This window comes from Parambassis ranga, chromosome 21 (genome assembly GCF_900634625.1).
Source record: "Parambassis ranga chromosome 21, fParRan2.1, whole genome shotgun sequence".
In the NCBI taxonomy this organism is placed as follows: Eukaryota; Metazoa; Chordata; class Actinopteri; family Ambassidae; genus Parambassis; species Parambassis ranga.
Window position 1 is genome coordinate 22,584,053 of NC_041041.1, and position 11,372 is coordinate 22,595,424.

Here is an 11,372-nt window from a genome sequence, read left to right on the forward strand (position 1 = left end):
TTTATTTGTCCTCCCCACCTCTGTACCACAACTGTGTACATTCTGTACTTTCTGGTCGGGGGGGGGGGGGGGGGGGGGGCGGGGTCGTGTGTTATGTTCGGTGACGCATTTTTTACTCGACGAAGTTTCTCCTCGTGGGCTTCCGTCGCATGATACGTACAAACGATCATGACTGCTATCGGTGTTTGCGGAGAATGGCTTATTTTCACCTGCAACACGAAATTTGTTGCAATTCACCCCAAAGGGAACAGGTCTGAAGAGGCTTTAAAGTGCAATTATTGTCCTACGAAGAGTATATGTTGTTTTCTCCGGCTAACAGTAGCCGGCTTTCATAGACCCCACGTTGGGGCATCAACGCTTGATGATGATTTCAGAGTTTATAACTTAAGTCACACAAAAAAATATTTTTTAACGTCTGTAAAAAATAGTTATTCGTGCACCTCGTTGAACCAAGGCTGGGCCTGAAAGCATAAATTGCGGGCATCATTCACATTTTGAACAAATGTTTATGTAGGTAATAGAGATGTTTGTAGCCTAACATTTTAAGTAACTATAATGAAGCTATAACTGTGAGTAAATGACCTATTCTTTAGGGAGCTGGTTTTGGCCCATGGTTCACTCAGAACGAGTGGCTGATATTGTTATATTTTATGTAGGATTTACATTTATCATCTTTGCACAGATTAAATATCAATGCAGGTTTAACAAACTAATAATAAGTTAAATGATGAAAAGAAAAATCAAGCTTTAAAATGTTGAGCTCATTCTGTGCCTTATTGCAGAGAGCCATTTGTGTTTGACTGCAGCACTGCTGAGAGGAAATCAAAGACTACAAACGATGACAATAACAGGTAAAAGCTGGCTGCTGATTACTGATTAAGATTAAGAAGATTCAGAAAATGGGGAAGTTGTGTTTTTGCAACAGTAGATACAGAAAGTAAAAAGATAAGATAAGAAAAGCTATATACATTATAAAATAAACTACCAATGATGAGTGTACACTACTGGTCATTGTTAGTGTTGTTTTAAATAAACCGACTAGTGTGGACATAGCTTAAGCATAACATTTCTAGCTTCTTTATCATTAGTGATGGTGGTGCCTCAGAGGAAACAGGAAGTGACGAAGTCCTTGCCTTTGCTGTATCTCCATCTGGAAAGTTGGTGGCAATGACTGACGACACCAAGAGGCTGGTTTTGTTTGTCTGTGATCCCTTATGGCAGTGTATCAGCATCAGGTACAACTGTTCTCTGGCAGCAGCAATATGCACTGCACTGCTAGTTCACGAATGATGATGCATTTATAACGGGTGTATGTGATTTGTATTTATTAATCAGGTGGGTAGTGAGGAGGTGCACATCCCTGGTGTTCAGTCAGGCAGAGGATGAGCTGCTGGTGGCTGACAAATCGGGAGATGTGTACTCTTTCTCAGTGGTAGAGCCACAGAAGGAGGGAGAGCTAAAGATGGGCCACCTGTCCATGTTACTAGCTGTGGTAAGAAACAACCAGCTACCTCATTCTTATTGACACATTAACACAATCACAGCTGAAGTGTCTACGCTTTTATTGTGCTTCTTGCTTAATAGAGGTGCTACAAACGGTCAGATAATGAGATGTAAAGAAATGTAAATCGAGTGTCATGCATTATTAAGACATTAATTTCACATCAAATACTTGCATGTTAAAGGTAATTCTAGGTAGTTTACAATCCTGGGATCATTTAAACTTGCATAAAGCTACTATATAGGATTCAGTCACCATTCTGACATGCTATACCTAAATTACATGCTGTTCCCCTTTGCTCTAATTTCCTGTCATTTTTCTACTGTCAACTTGTGATAAAAATGTGGGACATGTGTCTGGCATTGATTCATGTGTGGATTTACCCTCCTTGTTTGGCAGACTGTATCACCGGACAACAAGTATATCATCACAGCTGACCGTGATGAGAAGATCAGAGTAAGCCATCTGAGGTCACCATATAACATCAAGTCCTTCTGCCTAGGACATCAGCAGTGAGTACCAGATCCTAAAAAGAAAACACTTAATGTGAATGTCACACACACAAAAAACCAATCCGCTTGTTCCCAATCCAGTTCCCAGTCAGTTTACCTCATGCCTATTTACCCCAGCACAACTTGTCCTCCCACTCTTAGAGGTTGACTTTTACAGTACACCTGCAACAAAGTTGCAGTGAGAAACCAATAGTCAAAGAAAATGGTGTACACGCAACTCTCCATATCTGCGGGGTAAAACGCCCTCAGAACACTGGGTATCAACCAGCCTCTCATACAGACAAATACCTGTGTGATCCACAGTCAACCCCAGTGTGGGAGACAACTAATCATGAAAACCCTCTCCAACCTGCCCCCACCATATGCACCGTCTATTGCAATTAATTCAGCTTGTGAGAACTTAGTGCACGAAAGCATGCGAACAGCATCGATTGTGTGTATGCTCTTTGAGGTTTTGCAGTTTGGCAGATGTTTTTGTCCTGCTTTCTTCCAGGTTTGTCAGCGCACTCCAGATTCCACCAAGCCATCCACACTGGCTGCTGTCCGGATCAGGGGTATGTGTGCATTACATAATCGACCTATTTCAGGTACATCTTAATACCCTGTAATCAATCTATAGTCATTTGGCAGCAGCAAAATTCTTGAGGAACAGAGATCAGGAACGTAGGGCCGACATGTAAGGGGCACATAAATGCAGGTGTGAATGAGAGGAAGGAAAGAGAGGAAGGCAGAGGACAAATGCTGAGTGGATCATGTGAGGTTGCCCAGCAAACCAAGTCTCTAGCAGCATAGGGATGATCAATAGTAACCTGAGCCAGCAGTAAATATAACAATAACTATAGATATGGGCACAGTAAAAAGAAAGTACACCGTGGTTTTGTGTTATGACATAATACAACATTGGATGAAATATTACATTGTGTCAACATTTATTTAATAAAAATTAAGATAAACATCAAAAAACTAACAATGATGGAAGATGGAGAGGCCAGCTGTGGAAAATTATGCTATGAGTCCAGTTGCTTCCCTTTTTATATAACATGACCCAGATAAATGAGAGACTTAACAGACATACAATGATTTAAACCCCTGCTGATTTTGTAAGTTTGCCAACTAACAAAGAAATGATCAGTCTATAATTCAATGGTAGGTCCAAACACTGTACAAGCAGAAATTGTCTCAAAGCGCTTCACAGAAACCCAGAGCCTGAACCCCCTTAAGAGCACCGTGGCAAGGAAAAACTCCCTTTAAGAGGAAGAAACCTTGAGCAGGACCCGTCAGCTTAAGGGGGAACCAGTCCTGCTGCCAGTCGGCCGGGTAGAGGAGGAGAAGAAGAGGGAGACAGGACAGAGAGGATGAAAGAGAGAGAGAGAGAGAGAGGCAAACATGCAGCAAACATGATACAGTACAGAGCAAACATGACAGCAAGATGAAACAGTGATTATATTATAATGGATATCTATATATATCGTCAGTCCATAAGTAGTAATAGTAATTTGATAGTAATCGAAGCAAAGATGAGCAGCAGAGACTGGTGATGTCGATGAGCACAGTCAGTATGCAAGTCTGGAGACCTGCAAAGAGAGAGAGCGAGGCACAAACCTATGAGGAAGACAGTTAACACAATTTATGAGATGATATTACCAGTATGAGCCAGACTAATGAGAGTAGAGGAGAGGTCAGAGGGCGAGAGGGAAACTGCTCAGTGGATCATGTTGGTGCCCCCCGACAGCGTAGGCCTAGAGCAGCATAGCTGTGCTAAAATTTAAGATTTTATCGGCCCTATGATACCTGTTATACCTGTGGCTGAGGCGATTGTAACTATACCTACCAGCCCTACACACTATGTCTAAGGCTAACTGTACGCCTTACTAAACAGAAAAGTTTTAAGTCTAGTCTTGGTGGAGGCAGTGTCTGCCTCTGACCCAGATTGGTAACTGGTTCCATAGTAGCAGTGCCTGATAGCTAAAAGCTAGCTAGATTCTACTTTTATGAATCCTAGGAACTACAAGTAAACCTGCACTCAGAGATCTGAGTGTCCTATTAGGAACATATGGTACAATCAGGCCCTGCAGATATAATGGAGCAAGTCCATGAAGAGCCTTGTAGGTTAGAAGAAGGATCTTGAAGTGTATTCTTGAGTCCACTGGGAGCCAGTGAAGAGACGCTAGAACAGGAGAGATATGATCCCTTTGGCTGCTTCCTGTCAGAACTCTAGCTGCTGCGTTCTGGATCAGCTGCAGACTGTTGGTGGAGTAATGTGGACATCCTGACAATAAAGAGTTGCAGTAGTCCAGCCTTGAAGTGACAAAAGCATGAGCTTTTCAGCATCACTCTGAGAGAGGATGCTCCTGATCTTAGCAATATTACGCAGGTGAAGGATAGCGGTCTTGGGACACCTGTTTAATATGAGAGACAAACGACATGTCTTAATCAAAGATGACTCCAAGGTTCCTCACAGTTGTACTGGATGCCAAATTAATTCCATCCAGAGAAAAAGTATTATCTGATAGTCTAGTTCTGAGATGTTTAGGTCCAAAAACAATGACCTCAGTCCTGTCCGAGTTTAGTTGGAGGTCATCCAGTTCTTTATGTCCTTTAAACATGCCTGTAGTCTGACTAGCGGCTCTGTTTCTTCAGGCTTCATGGATAAATACAGTTGGGTATCATCGGCATAATGATGAAAGTTTATGGCGTGCTTTTGAATGATGTTTCCTAGAGAGAACATGTAGAGGGTGAACAAGATTGGTCAGAGCATAGGAATGCGAGGCTCCACAGAGCTGTGGCTCTTTGTCAGCCTGGCTACAGCATTAAAGAGAAAGCGTGGGTTGTTCTTGTTCTCTTCTATTAGTGAAGGATAGTAAGCTGTCCTAGCTTTACAAAGGGCCTTCTTATACGTCAGCGAAGTGTCTCTCCAGGCCCTCAGGGAGTCATCTGATTTAGAGGACTGCCACTTCCTCTCCATCCTTCGTGTAGTCTGTTTCAGTGATCGGATATTTGAGTTGTACCACGGAGCTAGCCTCTTCTGATTTGTAGTTTTCTTCTTCTTCAGTGGAGCAATGCTGTTAAAGACTGAGTCCTAAACTGTGATACAGCGTCTTCAGACAGACATCTGCTGTAGTAGACCTTTTCCTCAGATGCTGATAGGTCTGAAAGAGAGAAGTCAAAGGTTATTAATGAGTGATCTGAAAGAACAGGATTTTGAGACCACACTAGCAGGTTCTCAGCTTCCAGGCCGTAGGTGAGAACCAGATCGAGGATGTGACTGTGACAGTGTGTGGGTTCATTTACTAACTGAGAGAACCCAACTGAATCCAAGAGTGAGTTGAAGGCAGTCTTCAGACTGTCGGAGTCGACGTCCATATGAATGTTAAAGTCACCCACTATAATGACTTTATCTGTGCTAAGCACTAAACTTGATAAGAAGTCTGAAAACTCCAGCAGGAACTCTGAATAAGCAGCAGCAGGTGGACGATACACTACGACGAGTAAAACACAAGTAAAAAAAAGTGAGACTCTCAAAAGAACTATGAGTAGACTTAGGTTTAGGATTCATCTGAAGACTATCATGTTCCTCGAGGCACAGGCCGAGGAGGAGGAGTGGCAGCAATCTACCACTCCTCCTCCTCGGCCTGTGCCTCGAGGAACATGATAGTTAACATAACTAGACGGAGTTGATTCATTTTAAGCCACATATTCTTCATCCTGTTTCCAAGTCTCGGTGAGACAAAATACATCAGTGTGATGATCAATGATTAAATCATTAACTAAGAGTGACTTAGAGTGGAGGGATCGTACGTTAAACAACCCACACCTGAGTGTTCTGTTACCTTGTTCTATGCGTTTGTGTGTGTATTTTTATAAGGTTATTATGATTAATATATCTTAGCTTGTGTGCTTGATAAACTGTGGGAGGACGTGTGACTGACACCACTTCAGTAACATCATTAAGCTTAGTGTTTCTATGTGTATATTCTATGTTCCCACTCGTGGGAAGATTGAGAGCTGTCTTGAATGTTTTCCACTGAACAATCTTTCTCACTGTAGAATGGTGAACTTCAAATAGTTTGGAAATGATCTTAAAAGCCCTACCTAGATTGACGGGCAGCAACAGTAACAGTTAAAAGTTACTGTAACAGTAATTCAATAGTCGCACATGCACCATGCTGTTTACCTCCTGACAGTTTTGCATAATTATTGATTCTCTGCTGAATTTTCAACAGCTGATGTAGCACACATGCACACTTATGTATATAGCTCTACTTACTTATTCGTAGTTTTTATTTTATGTTGCATGCTCTTTCAAATTAAAATTAAAATTCAATTATTTTTTTTCTTATTGTACCTTAAACCTTTTATGGCATTCAGGTTGGACAGCAAAGTAAGAATTTCATTGCACAGGGAAACCCGTTTTGGTACTGTGCATTGAATATCAAATCTTTGAATCTTTGTATATCCAAGGTCATTGTTAATCTCCTTCCTCTTTGTTGTTGTGTTAACACACACCTGGATGCTCCAGATTAGAAAACTGCCAAAACGGTAATCTTGATTGCTGATAATCAGTTGTTCAAGGCAAAAAAAAACAGTCCAGTTGAGTTTTATTCTTCACTGTGTTTGGTTTTGTCAGGATGGGACTGTGAAACTGTGGGAGTACAAGTCTGGCTGTATGCTGCAAAGCTGGGACCTCAGACCGCTTAAGAGAGAGACAGCAAGCACTGAAGCTGACAAAGAGAAGGTAACCCCATTGTGCTCACTGACAGTATTAAAACAAAAAACAAAAAAACTATGGACAAAGCTTCTGTGACATGACCTGTAGGTTTCTGAAGTGCTACCGTATTTTGAGTCTGCGGGAGGCTCCAGGAAGCTCCGACCTGGTTTCCAGTGACCAGTGATCAACCACAGTCAAAGCAGTGTGCACACCTGACAGGCCCATGGCACAAAAGATATGAAGAAAGTTTCTTCAAGAAACTGAACCTAGACAATATTGGAAAAGTGTATAGTATAGTTAAAATGTCACAGTTTTATTTAAATCCGACATCACACATGGTAAGGTTTTTATTACTTAGTTCTCAGATGGTGCATATAAAATGATACTAACTGCAACAGTCAAGTTTGCCTCAGCCACAAAAATCTCAAATCATGATTTTAAAAATCTTGATATTGAGTTTTGAAGGAATTATGATTTAATTTATTTTGACATTATAATGGTAACTGATAAGAAATAATTTTACTGTACATTGTGATGTGCAAGTTGGAATTCCTACTGCAATGTGCAAATATTGATGTACAATGTTGGAGATGGGAATGGTGTGATCCCATTGATTTAAAAGTCTAATGGCTTGCAATGGAAGAAATAGTTTTTGAATCTGGCAGTGTCTCAGACACTATTTTATTGTTCTTTGATTATGTCTCAGTCCCAGTCTCAATTCCCAATGTTCATACTCTGATCTGACACTGTAAATCTGTTCACATATGCTTGCATCAAAGTTGTATCAAAATCAGATTCAGCCTACAATCTGATCCTATCCTTGGTAAACCCTTCACATATTTAATGAGAAATCTTACACTCATTAACCAACCTTCATTCAAATTATTTTTATGCATTGTTAATATTAAATTATTAGTAACAATCGCTATAAAATGTTTGTCTTATTTAATCCCTGACCACTGAATAAGAGGTTCTGTAGAATCAATAGAAAATATCTAGAACTCCCCTTTTTGTATTTTGCAGAATCCAGTTGTTTGCCGAATTGCCAGCTCCCCTGATGGTCGACATGTAGCAGTGCAATATGAAAGGTGAGTGTAACTGCTGGTGTTGCAGTTAGTCATTTGATTGTGCGGACTGAAATGGACAGTGATAACTAATATATGTTAGTTATAATATATGTTGTTACACATGAGTTATGTTTCCTGGAAATTTCCCTGCTACACTCTGGAAACCATCATTACATGATAAAGCAGTGCTAGTACCTAGCTTACTGTATGTGTAGGAGGCACACACTGGCCAGTCAGTGAATAGATCTGTTTTCTGATAATGTTTTCTGTATGCCCTTAGAGTGTCCATAGTTCAGCTTTTCAGCCTGGATGAGGAGAACCTTGTGCCACACAGCAGGCTTTCCCTGCCTCATTGTCCTCTTGACTTGACGTTTGACCTGGAAGGACACCTTTGGGTGCTGATGGACTCCAATGACATACCACTTCAAATATACACACAAAGACAAAGCTCCTGGGAGGTAAAACGTGATGCATACACATTTAGTTATGCATTTTATTTTATACTTTAAACTAGTTAACATGCTCACTACCAGGTTTTTGAACTGAAATTAAAACATTTGCAAATTTGTAATGAAAATAAACACTGCACACACACATTAAGTCAAGTCAATTTGTCTTTGAAGTCTTTGAAGAGAAGCTAAGATGGGATGTTATTAGATAATCTAGTTCTGCAGAGATGTTTGTGGCCAAAAACAATGACCTCAGTTTTATCCGAATTTAACAGTAAAAAATTGGAGGTCATCCAGTCCTTTATGTCTGTAGTCTGACAACACATCCTGTTGCCAGGTTGATCTGGCCTAATATAGAGTCTCCTATCAGAGGAATAACATCCTTGAGGAGCCAAGATGGGATGGGGTCTAAGAGGCATGTAGCAGGTTTAGATTTACTGATGCTGGTGGTCAGCTCAGGTCTATGGGCACAAAGCAGTCCAGAGTTAGATTAGAATCTGTTTCTAGAAGTAGTGGTGGTCGCTGGTTGATTTTTTTTTTTATTATTTATTATTATTATTTATTATTGATTTTATTGGTGAAGAAGCTCATGAAGTCTTCACTACTAAGAGCTGCAGGGATACGAGACTCAGCAGAGCTGTGGCTCTTTGTCAGCCTGGCTACAGCGTTAAAGAGAAAGCACGGGTTGTTTTTGTTTTCTTCTGTTAGTGATGAATAGTAGGCTGTCCTAGCTTTACGAAGGGCCAGCAAAGTGTCTCTCCAGGCCCTCAGAGAGTCATCTGATTTAGAGGACTGCCATCCTTCGTGTAGTCTGTTTCAGTGATCGGATATTTGAGTTGTACCACGGAGCTAGCCTCTAATGATTTGTAGTTTTCTTCTTCAGTGGAGCAATGCTAAAACTGAATGTAATACACTAGTAAGTAATATTGGCTTTTCTGGCTTTAGTGAGACAGGCTGAGTGTGAGATTCTCAAAAGTGTTTTGTGCTTGAACTCTGGGAGGATGTGGGACTGACACGGTGTGTATGAGGTTGTTGGGCATTGTGTCTACATTTTTAATCATCAGTCAGGTAGCTAATGTTAATTCAGAGAAGCGGGGCTGAAATGGACAAAGATAATTTGGAATGAGTATATACTTTGCCAATTAAAAGTATTTGTACCCTTCAGAATTTTCTACATTTTTGCATAAAATGGCAAAAAATAACAGATTTTTATTTGAAGTCCTGCGAGGCAAAGAGCATCCAATCAAACAGATGAAATGGAAATGTTAGAATCAGAATCAGAGTTAGACTTGTGTATTTGTTTATTCAGGAAAATGAGCCAATATAACAAATCTGTGAGGGGCAAAAGTACATGCATTTCTAGGATTGCAAGTAAATTTCAAGGCCAAATTTGGGTCAGTTTGCCCAGAAGATTTTCCAATCACTCAGGTGCCGTTCAGTGCCTTGATGTTTAGGGATTTGTCAAAGGTTGATCTTCACAACACATTTGTGTTTTTGGATTTGAGACATTTCTCAAATCACCAGCGAACACTGACTTATTCCTTTCATCAATACCCTCATCAACAACCACTGACAAAGGAGATTTCTGGGGACCTCAGAAAAAGACTTGTTGCTCATCAGGCTAAGAAAGTTCAGGACTTCAGTCCTTCTACTCAAAGAATTAAACTGCACATGCATGTAGGAGAGTTGTGCATCTGTATCTACCCCAGACCACTGACTTATTAACTACCCAACATAATTCTGCACTTGTTTGTTCCTTCTAGTGTGATGCAAAGAACCCTGAACTCATCCGAATGACTGAAGCCTTTAGGCCACACTGGGAGACATCTGAGGGTAAACCATCAATTCACACTTCAGGGTGGTGTTTGGCTTGGTTTGTGTGTCGTCTGAGTTGTCCCTCTCCAATCCTGGTCCAACTTGCAACATTCTACCCAAAGATCTGTCACTGTAGTGTCATTTTAGAGACATTGAAACTATTTTTATATTTTGGACACAGCTTCTTAAGCTTTAAATGATAAGCAATTATTTCACTGTTGTACTGATCCCTATTGCCACTCAATGTGTTACAAACAGCATTCAAGCATTAAAACTTTCACAATCAAAAAGCAGAAGCATAATTTGGTTGGATTATAGCGCTCACTATCAGACCAATTACAGGCAGTTTCCCATGTGAACTGAAAAAAATGTGGTCCTGGTATTTCTGGTATGTATTATATATGAAACAACAGCAGAATGCTGCTACCTAAAGATCTAGAAACAGCAACAGCAGGTGTGCAATGCAGCTGGTGCAATAGTGATCATGTTACAATAGAATACTGATTATTACTGTTTGAAGTGGAAGCAGTCTATTTATGCATTTTCTCCATTTATTCAAACAGCCATAGTAGGCTACCTGTTAACATAACAAGTCACACCAGCAGGGAGAAGCATATGGTAGTATCACTATTATGTGTAGCTGTGGATCCTGTCACCAGCCTTGCTCTTCTTGCTGTTCTACTCCACAGCCTCCAGAAGAACCAACAACCGCTTCGAGCACCTGCACAAAGTGAGCTTTGACAACATGACAGTATACCTGCAGAAGAAGCAGCAGAGACTGGAAGAGCAGCAGTTAAAAAGGACCATGGATCACAAGACAAGCAGCAGCAAGAAGGCAAAGGCAGAGAGGCCAAGATTGGGAGCTCAGACGTCTGCTTAAACAAACATTGTAAAAGAACTATTATTTCCTTCATGACTAGATTACTTTTAAGTTTGTTTAAAAAAACGGTCTGATTATTAAAATTAAAACTGGATCTTATAGTTTCTGCAATTAGCACTGAAATGTGCGTCTCATCTCACTCTGGTCTTCTTTCTGCTTTTATCCTGTTTTACAAAACTAATGGATGTCTCACAGACAAGTCAGATTCATCAATTGAAATCCTTTGGTCTTCAGTACACTACATTGAATTAAAAATTAAAAGTCAAGTCTGCTTTAAATCAAGGGTTTAATTGGAGAAAGAAGTTGGCATTAACCATTTAGGAATTATTGTATTTTCATACACATTCACATTTTTTGTGATGTATATGAACAAACAAATCTATGCACTCCAGACTTCAGCCTGCTGCATTTTGTCCTTCAGCAGTCACATCATCAATGAA

General features: G+C 40.4%; 1 protein-coding gene across 1 annotated transcript; it reads left to right on the top strand.

The window, feature by feature from the left end:
- The first annotated feature begins 123 nt into the window (after positions 1 to 123).
- On the top strand, positions 124 to 11,198 carry wdr4 (WD repeat domain 4). The gene is made up of 11 exons (XM_028393460.1): positions 124 to 251; positions 783 to 851; positions 1,089 to 1,235; positions 1,336 to 1,492; positions 1,901 to 2,013; positions 2,507 to 2,567; positions 6,641 to 6,748; positions 7,745 to 7,809; positions 8,069 to 8,246; positions 10,001 to 10,070; positions 10,742 to 11,198. Exons 1-11 carry the CDS (start codon positions 169 to 171, stop codon positions 10,930 to 10,932), a joined length of 1,242 nt encoding a protein of 413 aa, XP_028249261.1. The 5' UTR covers positions 124 to 168; the 3' UTR covers positions 10,933 to 11,198.
- The last annotated feature ends 174 nt before the right edge of the window (positions 11,199 to 11,372 follow it).

What these genes read in the sequence shown, in the direction of transcription:
- wdr4 (XM_028393460.1), top strand. Translation starts at nt 169, where the DNA reads ATGACTGCTATCGGTGTTTGCGGAGAATGGCTTATTTTCACCTGCAAC. An exon ending in GGCTGCTGTCCGGATCAGGG is followed by an intron (nt 2,568 to 6,640) that starts GTATGTGTGCAT and finishes TGGTTTTGTCAG; the next exon opens with GATGGGACTGTGAAACTGTG. An exon ending in GTAGCAGTGCAATATGAAAG is followed by an intron (nt 7,810 to 8,068) that starts GTGAGTGTAACT and finishes GTATGCCCTTAG; the next exon opens with AGTGTCCATAGTTCAGCTTT.